The 15798-nt window shown below is 50.3% G+C and overlaps 1 protein-coding gene across 7 annotated transcripts in view; it reads left to right on the top strand.

Moving 5' to 3' along the window:
* Window positions 1-15798, top strand: part of TEP1 (telomerase associated protein 1) — a 42843-nt gene that overhangs the window by 13387 nt on the left and 13658 nt on the right. For 6 of the 7 annotated variants that reach the window (XM_077312974.1, XM_077312969.1, XM_077312972.1 and 3 more), the window contains exons 6-28: window positions 1553-1714; window positions 1888-2040; window positions 2785-2880; window positions 3479-3597; window positions 4279-4436; window positions 4535-4644; window positions 5250-5340; window positions 6090-6249; window positions 6602-6824; window positions 7643-7789; window positions 8302-8376; window positions 9785-9906; window positions 10546-10611; window positions 11074-11217; window positions 11305-11481; window positions 11909-12029; window positions 12541-12665; window positions 12860-12976; window positions 13072-13189; window positions 13524-13715; window positions 14413-14600; window positions 14903-15056; window positions 15355-15534. In XM_077312974.1, coding sequence (XP_077169089.1) covers window positions 1553-1714; window positions 1888-2040; window positions 2785-2880; window positions 3479-3597; window positions 4279-4436; window positions 4535-4644; window positions 5250-5340; window positions 6090-6249; window positions 6602-6824; window positions 7643-7789; window positions 8302-8376; window positions 9785-9906; window positions 10546-10611; window positions 11074-11217; window positions 11305-11481; window positions 11909-12029; window positions 12541-12665; window positions 12860-12976; window positions 13072-13189; window positions 13524-13715; window positions 14413-14600; window positions 14903-15056; window positions 15355-15534 — 3198 coding nt within the window. Of the gene's footprint in view, window positions 1-355; window positions 609-1552; window positions 1715-1887; window positions 2041-2784; window positions 2881-3478; window positions 3598-4278; window positions 4437-4534; window positions 4645-5249; window positions 5341-6089; window positions 6250-6601; window positions 6825-7642; window positions 7790-8301; window positions 8377-9784; window positions 9907-10545; window positions 10612-11073; window positions 11218-11304; window positions 11482-11908; window positions 12030-12540; window positions 12666-12859; window positions 12977-13071; window positions 13190-13523; window positions 13716-14412; window positions 14601-14902; window positions 15057-15354; window positions 15535-15798 lie in introns of those variants that run through there. The other variant, XM_077312975.1, reaches the window with a different exon arrangement.

The following is a 15798-nucleotide window of genomic DNA, read 5'->3' as shown; positions in this document are numbered from 1 at the left end:
GAGAGTGAGGCATTGTGGGTAACTTGGACAACGGGCCAATGTAGACCTGAGGGTCATGTCAGACTTGCCTATTCTCTCAGCGTTTTTTTAATTTTTTATTTATTTTGTGACACGCATGGCAGATTTTCCGCCTACCGTTGGTGGTTGTGTTTCAGATATTTCCACAGAAGTTTTTTTGTCTAAGACAAACTCTATGGGGATGTGGCAGAGAAGTATGGCCAGCTGACATCCAGGACACTTGGAAGCCTGAAAAAATTGTTCCAGGGGCTTTTTGATGGTCAAAAGATTGAAACAGGCTAAGCTAGAGTATCACCATTTAAATTCACAGAACGGTCACGTCTATCGTTACAATGGTGTATCGGTCTATAGCAGTACTGTATCGCTGACCCTTAAAGATGCAGAAGCCCCGGTGGCCTAGGGAAGGGTGCGTGGCCATTTTGGAGGAACCGGAGCCGAGAAACATCCAGGAGAATTGTCAAGTGGAAGCCCCAATGTTGTTGCACTTTATCTGCAGCCACAATGGGCAAACCACACAGGCGTCTTCCCACATGGAAACAGCCTGAGTCTTTCAGGTGCTGCTGGATTATTATTTCCACAGACTGTTCCAGGTACTCCTCTGGCATTTGTTCTTGTGAAAAACGGTGTTGCAAGATTGCGGCATAATTTACAAGAATGTGCCTGGCCTGAGGGGTGGAAGCCGGGACACGTGACAGAGGAATGCCAAAGAACCTTATAGAGTCCCGTTGGCTGAGAGGGAAAATTTAAAAAGAAAAATAACGCCTTGGCTGCTTCTTGGAAAGGTCTTACCGTAGAGTTGCTGGCGATTCCTAGACTTGCCCGTGTCACTTCTGGGTACTCCTAGGGATGGCCAGAACTCTATGGTAAACTTGCTCTATTATTAGACGAGTCCTTATTTTTCTTTATAATTTTTTTCTTGGGATGCTCCTCCACCCAAGAATCCAACCTCTAGGTAGTGCTGGGGAAAGAAGGAAGTTGACGTGGGTGGCTGCATCTTCTAAAAATTCTTTATTAAATCGCAGTGAGAGCCAGAACGACGTCCGGATTGTTGCTTGTTTTTAGGGTGACCACTTTTCTCTGTGGCTCCCGCCGCTTATTGACAATCGCTGAGTACCTATTTCACAGTGTACCTTTCCGCGGTATTTTATAGCTTTCAAGTATCAATCAGACCATTGTTTCTAGTGGTGGATGGAAGATCCTGTGTAGCTGTCCGCTGTGGAACCGGCTGCTGGGAACTGAGTGGTGACCCTAGAACAGGGGTAGTCAAACTGCGGCCCTCCAGATGTCCATGGACTACAATTCCCAGAAGCCCCTGCCAGCATTCGCTGTAGTCCATGGACATCTGGAGGGTCGCAGTTTGACTACCCTTGCCCTAGAACATCAGGAGGACCTATGGGATTTCTTCCTCGGTGGGGTCTGATGGGTGGGGGACAGCCCTCCAGCGGTGTTCACCCTGTCCTTCGCTTGGATGCTGGGGTCCTCTTCTGCTCTTGTTCCAAATTTCCCCCTCTTCTCCCTCCCTTCTCCTTCCCAGGCTGCCTTGTACGCTCGCCAGGAACTTAACATCCGAAGCACGGCGAACTTCCTCCTGGCGCTCTCGTCCCGTCTCCTGCCCTGCCGCCCGCACCTGCGCCGCTATTTCTGCCACTCTGTGCAACTCCCGTCCGATTGGATGGAGGTGGCTCGGCTTCACCAGGTCAGAATTGCTCCTTCCCTTCCGGCAGAGTTTTTATTTCCTGTGCGTCTGCTCAGGCTCTGACTTTATCCATAGCCTTTTGGCAGGGAGTCCTGCAACAGATTTAAGAATCCCTCTTTGCTGCTCCCTTGTGGTCAGACGGCCTCGTTTCCTCCCGTTTCTTTCCTACACAGAGTCTAGCGCAGACAGAAGCCCTGGCCCCTTTGCCTTCCTGCCTCCGGGCTGCAATGGCTGACAAATTCCGGCAGTTTGACGCGTACCAGTTGGCCAAGTACAACACCCGGAAGAGCCGAGGGAAAAAACGCCATCGGCCAAAGCCTAAGAAGGTGTGGGGGGTGTGTGTGTGTGTGGAAGGTGGGTGGGTTACGCACTTCTGTTAGAGACTCCTCTGTGCTCCGTCATGCAGAGGCCGAGTGATTAGGAAATTATGGAATACGCACAAATATTCTAACTGCTCAGGGGAAAGTGCTGCACAGTGGAACATGCTTGCAGCGGAGGTTGTAGGAGAGGATGAAGAGCTGTGTTTTTGTATACCCTCCTGTTTTTCACTACCTGAAAGTGTTCCGAAGTGGTGTATTTATTTATTCATTTATCCTTTAGAGTTATAGGCTGGCCCCTCTTGAGGGCGTCATTTTAGGGTGGCGTACAGCATTGTAGATAAAAAAAAATAAAATACATAAATACAATAAAATACAGTAAAAAATGACTAAAGCTTACAATAAATATCCCAGGCACATTGCTTGTTAATTCCCTTTAAGGGGGAGGATGGAGGAGGAGACCCCGAACTGGTAGGGGAGGCCCATATGTCATTCTGATCTTTCAAACAAACCCTATGCCTGGTGGAAGAGCTCCGTCTTACAGGCCCTGCGGAACTGAATCAATTCCGGGGCCCTTAGCTCATTCCACTAGGTAGGGGCCAGGACCAAGAAGACCCCAGTCCTTGTTGAGGCCAGGCAGGCTTCCCTCAGGCCGGGGGGTGTTGTGAGGATTCAGATACCTCAGTGGAGGAAAATTGGCAGAGACACTGCCCGTCAACATAGATTATTCAATTGCCAAAACCGTGTCCTCAGATGGAGCGAGGATTGCTGTGCCGGAATGACTGGAAGAAGCACAAATTGGGGCGCTGCAGAGACCTAGCGGGGGAACTGATGAAACTGGAGACAAAGGTGAGTGTCACCCTAGAGGGTGAAGGTAGGCATGGCTGGTTGTGGGTTGATGGGGACCTAGTTTGGGAGGCGTGGAAGGAAGAAGAAGAAGAGCTGTTTTTTTTTTATCCCCCACCTTTCACTACCTGAAGGAGACCCAGAGGGGCACACAAATGCCTTTCCCCTCCTCTCCCCACCACAGACACCCTGTGAGGTAGGTGGGGCTGAGGGAGCTCGGACAGAACTGCTCTGTGAGAACAGCTCTAACAGAACTGGGTCTGGCCCAAGGTCGCCCAGCATGTGGAAGAGCAGGGAATCAAACCCGGCTCCCTAGATTAACCACAACACCAAGCTGGCTCTCCAGCACCACCCTGGAGAGATGCGACAAACTCTGAAGCGATTCTCTGAGATGTTCGCAGAGGGTGCAGAGGGGATGCTGGGAGGCGGGGTCGCTTCAGAACCCCTCAAAAGGCGAGTGAGGCATTGTGGGTAACTCGGAGCATGGCTCCCCCGAGGGACGTGTCAAATGCACCTATCCTTTCTGCACCTTTTAATGTCCATGGGGGTCTTTCAGGCACGACCACGGATCCGTCTTTGTCTTCATTCTCATTTCCTGCAGTTGGAGTCGGCCCCGAAGCCCCCAGCAACCTCCGGGGGTCTTTTCTCTCTCAAGGCCTTGGTCCGGCGCCTTCACATTTCTGATCCGGCCGAGCACGTCATGAGTCTCCTGGGGCTCAGGTGAGTGAAACGCCCCGCTTTGTGGCCAGATTTCAGCAGGCACGCTTTTAAACGACAAAGGCCTTTGGCTCGAACCATGAGGACTAGTGCCTTAATATTGAATTCCAAACGAAAGGTGCCGCATTCAGTGTATTCTAATTGAGGCCCCCTCCCATGTACACATTTCGACTCATACGGTTCTGCTCCTTATCCGTTCGGTGGGGGGAGCTGATCTCAGTCGTGTGGCGACTCCTCAGTCAGTCGCAGGTTAGCAGAGCATGAGTTCCCACCGAGATTTAAGGCGTAACTAGCATGCGCCAGTTGGAAACCATTTCTTGCAGGGGTCCCTGATGGAGCCAGCTACCAAATTTCCGCTGCAGCGTACTGTCCTTGCACTGCACCGTGCTGATAGATGCTCCCATGGCGGTGTTTTTTCAAAAGTCTGCACAACCCACCCGATCTCCAAAGACCCACCAGAAGTCTTGCTAGGGCAGAGCCCGCCCCCCCAGCCCCCCAAATATTCTCAAGACACTTGGTGGTCGCCAGGAATGATGTCGGTGTGGGCACAAGGGGCACCCTGTTGGGGACCCCGCTTTATTAGAACAGGCAAAGAGCAGCCCGCAGGCTAGACAACCATACAAGGCTTCATCAGCTCACAAGAAATAAACCTCCTGAGCATTCCTGCCTCAAACCTTTCTGCAGGTACCCTTCGGACCTGCACACCTTCTCCCGAAGCCGCCTTCCGGGGCCCTGGGACTCAGCCCTCGCTGGCACCCGCATGAGACTTCCGACGCCACGCACCTGGGAGCGGGACCTGAGCCAACGGGGGAACAACGCTCAAGCCTGGGAAGAGCTGATCGGTACCTGAGACTTCTCTCTTGCTGTGTTCACCTTCTTCTCGTGAGACTCGACGTCCCCCAGTTCTGGGCACCAATAAAACTCACGACTTTCCTTGCAGATGCAGGGAAGCTGCCCTTCATGGCCATGCTGCGGAACCTCCGTAATATCCTGCGGGCCGGGGTGAGCGAAAGGCACCATCGACGACTGCTGGGCCGTCTGGAGAACAAGGTGCGACCTGGGCTCAGTTTCACAGGCCCCCTTTGGTGGAGAAGTCGGCAAGAACTGTGAAGTTCCATCTTCTCCCTGGGGTTCCGTCACGCTTTTGCATGACCGAGAAGTGGAAGTGAGGGCAGTAAAAGAAAAGAAATCAGGGCCAAGGCCAATGGTGCAAGATGGGTAAATATTTAATTACTCTGTATAAGTTCTCAAAAGAGTTCCTTTCAAAAGAATCTGGCATTTTGCCAGAAAGGCTTCTTTAGTGGAATCTTTAATACATAATAAAATAACAATACGGAGTTTGCGTAAGTGCAGCTAAAATGACATGACAGATTGTAGGGAGGGAAAGAGAACAAAGAGGGGGAACACAACTCGACCCGAAATATTCCAGGGAATGGCTCCCACATGGCTCTCATGCATGACTTTTCCCATAGGAGTGAATGGATCCCATGCATGTCTTTTCCCATAGGAGTGAATGGATCCCATTCACTCTTAAGGGGAAGTGCTGTACTTGCAGGCAGCGTTACAGATGCCACAAATCACGCCTCTTCATGAGGGGCATTTTAGTCTCCTTCTCCCACCGCTCTCCCTAACTCAGCGGCATTTCTTTGTCTCAGGAGTCTGTGGTGCACAGTAAGCAGCTCCCGTTTCGGTTCCTTGCTGCCTACAAGGTCATCCAGCAGCTGGAGAAAGAGCTCAAACGCAAAGGTGAGGCCTGCGCAAGAAGGTCATCCTGTTTGCTCAGATTTGCTTGGGGGAGGTCAAAGTTCATTTGGCTCCCTTGCCCAGTTTAGTGCGCTGGTGGTACAAGGTCCCCTGTGAAGGTCATGAAGCCCAGTGGGGTATCTGTGCCCAGTCACCCCTCCTGCAGCCTCAGCTGCCCGGGAGAAAGGTGCATGCTGTTCTCAGCTGCTTTGAAGACGAAGAAGTAATACGCTAAAAGAGCTATAAGGACTTCAGCTAAAAAATTAGCAACTGTGACCATAATCTCAGGGAAACATTCATCAAGAAGAAGAAGAGCTGGCTGTTATATCTCACTTTTCACTACCCAAAGAAGTCTCAAAATGGCTTAAAATCGCCTTCCCTTCCTCTCCCCACAACAGGCACCTGGGAGGTAGGCGGGGCCGAGAGAGCTCTGAGAGAACTGCTCTGTGAGAACAGCTTCTAACAAGGCTGTGACTAGCCCAAGGTCACCCGCTTAGGGCTGCATGGGAAGGAGGAGTGAGCAATCAAGATTAGAAGCCGCTGCTCTTAACCACTAAGCCAAGCTGGCCCCTTTGAGCAAGGGCCCCGATACTGATGAACTTTGTGGGTGTCTGGATGGCTTTCAGTTTGATCAGGGTGTGAAGGAACTTTCGGCTGATTGACATGGTGGCTGTGAGGGTGTTGGTGAAGGATTTGGGGCGGGCAGCAGGCTGGCTGGCTGGCTTGGACGTGGATCCTTTTTCGCTGTGCAGAAGAACCCTTCCCTTCCAACGCGAGGATCGTTAAACAGATCCTGGAGGAGTATGACGTGCATCCCCAAAGATGGCTCAGGAGGGAATACCGCAGTTTCATGGAAATCCCGTTTATTTTTCGGTTGGTGAAGTGCAAGAAGAAGAAACTGCTGAAGCTCAGGTAGCTGACGGTGTGGGGAGGGGAGGGGAGAATTCCTACTGAGGGACGGGGTAGGTCAGGTACTTCACCTCTGGGCATTCCCATCTTCAATCTCCATGCCCCTGAAGTGGCTGACATTGGGGAAGGGCCTGGAGGCTGCAGTCCTGCAGTCGGGGCCAGAACTGAAAAGGCCGTGGCACTGGTCAAGGCCAGGCGTGCCTCCCTAGGGCCAGGAATAGCCAACAAGTCAGTGCCTGCAGAGCTCAAAGCCCTGCGGGGGGCATAGGGTGACAGGTATGTGGGGTCCAGACTGTGCATCGTAGAAATGCAGCAAATGGACCCCAGCGGAGTGTCGGAAACCTTTCTTTCACAGAGACGTGCGTTACAGCTGCGCCGTTCTGCAACGGTATCGTCAGGCGCTGGAAACGGCCATCGGCATCGCGGTCCGGCACAACGTGCCCCCCATCCCCGGCCAGACCCTCATCCTGATCTCCTGTGCCTTGGACATGTACCATCCCTACATGAAGGCCAAGGATCTCAGCTGTCCGAATGCTAAGGAGAAGGAGGAGGAAAGGGAGAAAAGCAAACCCCTCAGCGTATGTAAAAAAGCCATCAGCCTTCTCTTGGTTTCCTGTTACTTTCCTGCCATTGTGCTGAGCTTTGATCCCCATAAAAGAATGTCAAAAACCTGCCTCAGCATTAGGAGACGCCCCGGAATTTGCAGTCAGGTCAAGTTTGGACTGCACTGTGACAAATCGTTTGGCAATATAGTTTTTAAAATGTTATGATTTTATTGTTCTGTAATTTAAATTGTCACTGAATGCAATCTCATCCCGTTGTAGATTTTATTCTGTTGTAAAGTGGAGCATCGGAAGCCGCCCGGAGCCAGTTTACGGGGAGGGGCCGGATATACATTGAATGATAAAAATAAAACATAGAATGCTTGATCTCCCCAAAACACCCCACTGCCTTGGTAAAAGGATTTCTTTCATGGCACAGCAGATGGGTTGGTACCGTGGCTTTGTCCCTAGCGAGCAAAAGTGATACCCCCCCTCCCCCCTAATTAATTGAATTAAACCAATACATGAAATAATCAAGCGTAGCAAATGCAGGACAAGTTTAGAGTGACTTCTTCCCTGTTCCTCAAAGGGACTAGAACAGAGTTTCCCAACCACAGTACCAAATGGCATTGTGGCATGGGGTTTTTCAAAATGGCGGCCGGGAAGAGCCCTCCCACTCTACACTTGCCATTTCTGGCTCTCAGGGTAGTCCTCCAGGAGGCGCTAGCAGGGAGATGTAGCCAGTTGACATCACTTCCTGTTGCCTTGAACCTTGAAAATACTTCAGTGGTACCTCTACGGGCAAAAGGTTGAAAAAGGCCTTGTTTTATGAACAAATGCTTCCGCCTCTCTAGAAACTGGACATGGCCTTCTTGCTGGGCTCCATGGTATACTCTGCCTCGGAGCAGGCCCAAGTCCTCCACTGCGATCAGTCAACAGTCTCAGGTCCTGTTGCCATGACGGGCACTGTGCTGAAGGATGTGCATTACCTGCAAACTCAGGTGAGAGCTTTCAAGGAACCTCCTTTCCATCTGCGTTTACCCCCTCGGTAGCTGTTCTGAGTGCTCCGTTCTCAGACACAGGAGCTAATAACAAAGAGGAGGGGGGCTTCTGAGCAAGTGCAGAGTGCCTTTTCCTTTTATCGTTAAGGGAAATAAAATTGCAGCCCCTCTAGGGTTTGTGGGGGAAGAGTCAGCTTCCCAATCAATGGGTGGAACGTGAAAGAAGACTCTTCCCTTCTACAATGAGGAATGCGCAAATGGGCAGGTATCTATACCTGCAGGCAGGTGGGGCCTTCATCCCTTGGCTCAGCTGATTGTATCAGCTTGTCCCAGGGCATGAGCGAAGGTGGAATAAGCGTATTCCTGGAGTGTGTATCTGTCCCCAGCATTGTAGCTCCTTTGTGGTTGCCTGTGCATGAGCGTCCATCAGCCCCCGTGCGTGAGAACTCCTTGCTCGCTTCTTGTGTTCCTTGGGCGGCTTCTCACTTCCTGTCTGTTCCTCCCGCCCCTAGGAGATCAATCACGACCCCAGTAAGCATATCGAAGCCAGAGATATCATCATGGACCTCATTTCTCAACGACAACAAGTGAGTCCTGGGATGTCTGGTAAAAATCCGAATAAGCCAATTCCCATGGGTTCTGCTGTTTGTTTTAGTGAATGAAAGCATAGGCTTCCCCCTGAAAAGTCTAATTTACGTGAATGATTGCAGAACCAAGACTGGGTCATGGGAGGGTGGTGGGGAAGAAGGTCCTGTTGCTTTCCGAGATCTTTGGTCAACTGTGGTCATGGAGGGGCCATGGCTCCAACAGTAGAACATCTGCTTGACATGCAGGAGATCCCAGATTCAATCTCAGGCACCTCTGCTTTAAAAGATCAGCTAGTAGGTTGTAAGAAAGATTTTTGTCACCTTGCAGAGTCTCTGCCAATAGACTGACCTTAGTGGACTAATGGCCTGATTCAGTATAAGACACTGTCGTATTTTCATGGTCAAGGATAGGATCTGACCACTGTTATGACCCTGAGATACGTGCCCATGAAGACACCAAAGCAGACTCTGGGATGTTTGTGGAGATAGAATCATAGAATCATAGAATCATAGAATCATAGAATCATAGAATCATAGAATCATAGAATCATAGAATCATAGAATCATAGAATCATAGAGTTGGAAGGGGCCATACAGGCCATCTAGTCCAACCCCCTGCTCAACACAAGATGAGTAACTTTATTGGGAGCATCGGGGGAGGGGGGGAGAATCTATAGGAACTAGCCATTACAGAACGTGTATTGCCCTCCAAGAGGCTTGCGTGCAAAAAGTCATTCCCCCGGTAAGGCAGCGTTATCTAAGCTACAAAGTGAAACTAGCCTACAACGTCTTAGCACCCTGGCTCAAAGAGCCAGGCAAGGTCATTTTGCATGCCTTACAACACTAAACAGTACTATTCATAAAAGATAATGGGGACATCTTCAGCGGGTGGAAAGGACAAAGGATGGGGAAGAGAGGCTGGGAGTGCAGGACCCTTGGTGGGTCCCAACTGAAGGCATGTACTCCAGCTGTGACTACATGACAACCACAAAAGCAGGACATTTTGGCTTTGCAGACCATTTGGGAACTTCCCAGAGGTATCTGGCTAACCCTCATTGGCTATGGTGGGACTCCTGTCCAGCAAGGTGTCTCCAACCTGGGTAGGACTGATCGGTGCAGAAAAGGCCCAAAGCTGTGCTCTTTGGCGAGTGGTACTTTAGTCCGATCCTCATACCAGTTTATGGTGGTGGCCTCCGGCTGGGATTATGGCTGCAAGCTGTCATTAGCTTCGCAAAGACAGTCGGCGAGCGCTGTAATTGCTGGCTTTGGAGAAATGCCTCATTAAAAGCGGACTCTCTTGAAGATCATTCTCGCACTCCAGGAACGTTAAAGATTATTTAAGGAGAGCGGTGCCATCAAGGGAGTTTCCAGCAGCCAATGACCCTCTTTATTTTTCCTCTGTCTCCAGGTGGACAGGATTCTCTTGCTGAGCAGCAATCCCCAGACCTCACGACACGCCACGTCCCTCTGGCTATATCGCCGTCACGTGGCATCCCATTGCCTCTTCATCAACGTCTGCTCCTCCGTGATGTATGTAGAAAAAGAAGTCAATTTTTCTAGCTTGGAAAAACAGCCAGGTCGGGGTTAGAACATTTCTATCATTATACTCTGAATCAGCTTTTCTCAACTTTTTGACTGTCGAGAAACCCCAGAAACATTCCTCGAGAATCCCCAGAGGTGGCATGTTCATGCAGAATACGGTAGAAGCATAACTGTGCCCATGCCCACTGGGGGCCACTCCCCTTCCCCCCAAAACCATTTTGAGACGGAAGGGTTGGGCCAACGCGACCATATATGGCCATATAACCTGATAAACATTTACATTTTAAAAGAATATATGAAAAACTAACTCCTTCCTATTAGAATCATAGAATCATAGAATCATAGAGTTGGAAGGGGCCATACAGGCCATCTAGTCCAACCCCCTGCTCAACCCAGGATCATAGAATCATAGAATCATAGAGTTGGAAGGGGCCATACAAGCCATCTAGTCCAACCCCCTGCTCAACGCAGGGTCAGCCCTAAGCATCCTAAAGCATCCTATTCAGGAAACCCTTCCAGAGCTGTCAAGAAACCCCAAGATTTGCTCTGAATAAAGCTTGTAGGTAGAATGCCCAATATCTCTACTGAATTTCCCACCAATGTTCTCCCTTGCCTTTCCAATTTCAGACAATCCCGGAGTTTTGATTCCACCTTGGAGGTAACAATGAGTGGATTCAGTGAGCAGGTCCTCAGGTGAGTTCTGAGCTGGGTGGGGGAGTTGGGCGATGGATAAAAGCAAGTGAAACCTGCAGGTCACAGAGATATCAGACATGAGGATGTCTTCTCCACAAAGGGCTGGCTTTGCAGCTGTTCTGGAAACTCCAGCTGGCCTGGAATGCAGCAGCTCGGGTCCTTACGAGAAACCCATGGAGATCGCATATTACACCTGTGCTCTCCCAGCTGCATTGGCTCCACATTGAAGACTGAATCCGGTTCAAGGTTTAGACTCTCACATTCAAAGCCCTAAATGGTCTGGGACACCTGTATCTTCTGGGTTCTCTACTTCCCTATACCCGCAAAAGAGCATTAGGATCAGGCAGTCAAAATCTGCTTAGGACCCAAAATTAGCTGTAGTCACCCGAAGAGGCAATAACGACTGAGAATCTGTTATAGCTAGGGAGGAACCCTCAGAGTATAAATTTCCATATCTGGCAGGTTCATGGCTGAATGTGGCAGCTCCCGGTTCCTAGAACACGTCGGGAAGATGGACAAGATCCACGGCCTCCCTGAGCCACAGAGAGCGGCAATGGCCAAGCCAGAAGCCGGCACTGAACCCTTGATATCTGCTCCCAAAAGCAGGTGACGACGATGAGAAAACAGCCGTCGGTGGATTCGTGGCAGGGGCGTTTCGTGTCTGACCTTTCCCCCTCCTACCCTTTCCCTCAGGTGGCGCTCGGTAAAGGTGTTTGTCTCGTCCACCTTCCGTGACATGCACGGTGAACGCGACCTGCTTGTCCGCTCCGTCTTCCCTGAATTACGAGCTCGTGCGGCCCCGTTTTGCCTGACAATCGAGGATGTCGACCTCCGCTGGGGGATCACGGAACACGAGGCCCAGAGAAACAAGTATGAAGGAAAGAGAGATTGGCATATTGGGCTGTGTCTGTGACTGAGGAAAGGGAGAGTCCTGTGCAGCAGGGACAAAATTGTAGTAGTAGTAGTAGTAGTTGTTGTTGTTCTTCTTGTTGTTCTTCTTGTTGTTCTTCTTCTTCCTATTTTTATTTTTATTTTTATTTTTATTTTTATTTTTATTTTTATTTTTATTTTTATTTTTATTTTTATTTTTATTTTTATTTTTATTTTTATTTTTATTTTTATTTTTATTTTTATTTTTATTTTTATTTTTATTTTTATTTTTATTTTTATTTTTATTTTTATTTTTATTTTTATTTTTATTTTTATTTTTATTTTTAGTGTGGCTTAGCCTCCAGAAAATACCTCCAGGAGATGAGTGGGATGGCAAGGGGTGATACATGAGCTGTCCTTTTCCTAGGCAACTGGAACTCTGCTTGTCGGAAGTGGCCCGAAGTCACCTGTTCATCGGGATCCTCAGTGAGCGGTATGGCCACATCCCTAAAGAGTATTCGTTGCCAGACGAGCCTCACTATGAGTGGGTAAGTGGGAGGCTCTCTTGATCCTGCCCGATAACCAGTTCCAGGAGAACTCTATGGTATTAGAATTCCAGAGGGCCAGGCAGAAGCTCGAAAAAGAGTAATCTGGAGACCCACGCATAGAAGGGCGTTCCCGTTTTAAGGTGTGAAACAAAACGGAGTCTCCACCCTGGGAGAAGCATGTGACAGGAGGAACTCGTGTTTCGTGACAGGAGGAACATTCCTCTGTGCATATTGCCCACTTTCCCATGGCTAACTTCCTCAGTTGATGGCTGCTAGTTTTGGGGGAGTGCTGTGAACGCTGTCAGATTACTACGTCAATGGGCATAATTTTTTAAATAGAATAAGGGAAGTAAAAACAGTCCCTCCCCTCACAGAGCTTTCAGTCACAATCCGTACTGTAACTGAAGGCGGTAAAGGGACAGGAGCGGTCCAGTAGGGCTGGCTCCAGAAGAACTGCTGCCTCAGGAGGCTGTTTAGGAGGCATCTCAATGGATTTGGCTTCTCTCCACAGCTGAAGTCCTACCCGGCAGGCCGCTCCATTACTGAGCTGGAGGCCATCCAGTTCCTGAATGGTGGCGAGGATCCGTCGGCCAAGTCCAGGGCTCTCTTCTACTTCCGAGAACCGGACTTCCTCAGGTAGTGTGTTTATCTTCGTATCCTTTCCCTTCCCGACAATATAGATCTTTGGCAATCATTCCCCTGCCCCTAAACAAAGGGTCTGCTATACTGGATGACCTGGATTGAGCCAATGTGATGTGGTGATTAAGGGCGGCAGATTCTAATCTGGCATGCCATCCTAGACCCTTGGGCTCCTGTTTCTCACTTGGCAGCTCAATCCCTGAAGCGTGGAAAGCCGATTTTGAAGTAGAATCGGAAGAGGCTAAAGACCGGGTGGCTGATCTGAAGGATCGCCTTCAAAAACATGAGGACCTGGCTTCGCTCGGCAGGTAAAGGGGAAAAGGAGTCCGTGGATGCAGGGGGATAACTTGATTTCTTCCCTCTGCCGAGCAGTATCTATCTGCTGTTCCCTCTCTGCCCATAGGTACACATGCCAGTGGGGCGGGGTAGCCCAAGGCCGGCCGTACGTCAAAGGCCTTGAGGAATTTGGTGCCAAAGTCCTGCAGGATTTGTGGGAAAGTGTCTTCCGCCACTTTATACAGGTAAGTACTGGGGATGCTAATTTTAAAAGAGCAGCATGGCTTTCCTGTTAGTAATTCAGTGGCTTGCTTTGGACCTTTGCAAGCAGATAATTCAAGAACTGCTGCCTATTTAATTTGCACACTGAAGTTGTCAACAGAGACTCTGTTTTGTGTTTCCTTGACACGGTGTGGTGGACAGCTACAGTTTGGCTACCTCTGGTGTCAGGGGAGGCACATTAGCTGTATATTGTACGGTGCACTTAGTCATTGTGCTAGAGGATAATTTTGCTTTAGATCTCTGCAGTTTGAAGCTCTGCCTATCACGTCTGCCCCATTTCCATCTCTGCATGCCCAGGGAAATGGTTTGATGGTCAATGGGGAGCCAGAGGAGCCTGAAGAAAGCATCTTGCAGGAATCTTTCCAGGAGTTGCAGCAGAAAAGATTCTGTGCCCGGGAAAAGCTCCTCCAAGCCACGGCTGCCCGGCTGTGCGGAGGCAGCGTCTGTGTTGTGAGTGGAGAATGCGGGCAAGGCAAGACTGTCTTCATGGTGAGCACAAGGCCCCCGGATGAGAAACGGGAGAGAGCGAATCAGGGCTGGAATCCTATGGGAACACTGTCATTTTCTTAGCAGCTGCCTCCTGATCTGCTCTGGCACATGAATTTCAGTCTCTTTTGAGAGCTGCTTTAGTGTTGATGGCTAAGCATCTGAGGTGGGATGCCCCCAATTTGAATCTCATTTCTCCTAGCAACATTGTTTTAAAACTCTGGCTGATGTGGACTGAGCATTTTTACAGAGGCAAGGTCATGCATGAGGGGTTTGATCTTTTGATGGGAGGGGGAGGGGTTTAGCCCCACCGAAGAGTAAACAAAAGGAATAATACAAAAAGCTACTCATCGAAAATGAAAACCTATTAACAAAGGGAGAGAGTAAATTGGAGAAAAAGAGTTTAAAAATTCAGGAGAAAGAACTAATTGAGAAGTTTCACAAAGGTTCTGGAATGTATTGTCTGTGTGAAGCCAGCTGGGTGACCATGGGCCAGTCACAGTTCTCTCAGGACTCTCTTAGCTCCACCTTTCTTACAGGGGGACAGGAACAGGAGTGGTGGAATGGTAGCCTGGCTGTTACCCTCTGAGGAGTTCCTGCACGGGGCTGAGGTTGGCGCCTGAGGGCCACAGCAGCTCCCGGCTGGCCTGACTTGGCTTGTCCTCCTCCCCGACTGCCTTGACCCTTCTCTCCACTGCAGGCAGCCCTGGCCCAGGAGCTCCGAGAAAAGGAGCCACGCCATGGAGACCCCGCCCCCTCTTACCACATCGTGGCTCACTTTGCTAGGGCCCGGCCCGATCAGGCTGACGTCCGGGTTGCGTTGGGACGGCTTTGTGCCCTGCTGAGGAAGCTGGTGAAGCAACCGCCAGCCCCACCCACAAGCTACAGGTCAGCAGGGCCATAGATCCAGAGGTACAAAGGGGTCACAGTGGAACTGCACAGGCTCTAGGGTTTTCCTAGGGTTCAGTCCTGGAGAGGAGGAAATAACCTTGGCATCCGATGCCGCCCGGGTGCTTTAATTGCACCGAGAAAACATTCAGAGCATGGCCGCTAATCTCAAAATATAAAACAGGATTCTTATTCCTTTCAGGGGAAGGTCCCTTCAGTGAGTTTGCATGTTGTGCTCATCTGGGGAGGCGTCAGGGCTGCACTTGGTCCTTCGGGCTAGAGACAGCTGGCTTTTCTTGCAGGGGGCTGGTGGTCCAGTTCAACTCCCTCCTCCATTCCGTGGCTCAGTCGCTGAAGCGTCGTCAGACTCTGGCAGTTCTGATAGATGGTGCCGACCTCATCCACGCAGCCGGGGGTCAGCCGGTCTCTGACTGGCTGCCTGAACAGCTGCCCCAGGTGAGCCCTAAACTGGATCTTCTAAGGAGGTGTCCAAAGATGCACGGATTTTAATAGTTTACACTATTGGCATAGTGGTTAAGAGCGGCGGGGCTCTAATCCGGAGAATTTGGTTTGATTCCCCGCTCCTCCTCTTGGAGCAGCTGGGTGACCTTGGGCCGATCACAGTTCTCTCAGAGCTCTCCACAGGGTGTCAGTGGTGGGGAGAGAAAGGGCAGGCGATTGTAAGCTGCTTTTGAGACTTCTTGGGCTTCCCACCACCTGAATCTTTGGAATTCACTTCCTGTCTCCCCCGCAGAGAGTCAGCCTCATCCTCAGTGTCTCTGAGGAGTCGGCTCTCCTCCGTTCTCTCAAGCAACAGAAGAAGGTGACCGTGGTCTCCCTAGGGCCGCTGGACCCCCCTGACCGGGTGGCCATGATCCGCAAGGATCTGGCACGGTACGGGAAGAAGCTGGAAGAGTCTGCCTTCAACAACCAGGTAAATGGACGGGCTTTTAACGAAGATTTGGTGGAGTGCTGTCCAGAAGACGGCAGGCACCCCACACAACGCGCAAAGGTGGAATGGAGAACTCCTGCAGATTCTTGGCTTTTCCTTTGGATAAGCTTGGGCCATAGAGACCCTTGAGAGAGCAGAAAGGTAGGATGCAGATTTTGTAAATCAGCAATTAATACATTTCTAGTGGCTAAGACCCTCACTGTGAAAAAGCCTGGGTGGGTGGGGGGAACAGATTTGGATGGGCAA

Source organism: Paroedura picta, chromosome 16, assembly GCF_049243985.1.
Source record: "Paroedura picta isolate Pp20150507F chromosome 16, Ppicta_v3.0, whole genome shotgun sequence".
NCBI classification, from domain to species: Eukaryota; Metazoa; Chordata; class Lepidosauria; order Squamata; family Gekkonidae; genus Paroedura; species Paroedura picta.
The sequence above is the reverse complement of the archived record's forward strand: the minus strand, read 5'-3'. Positions and strand labels throughout refer to the sequence as shown.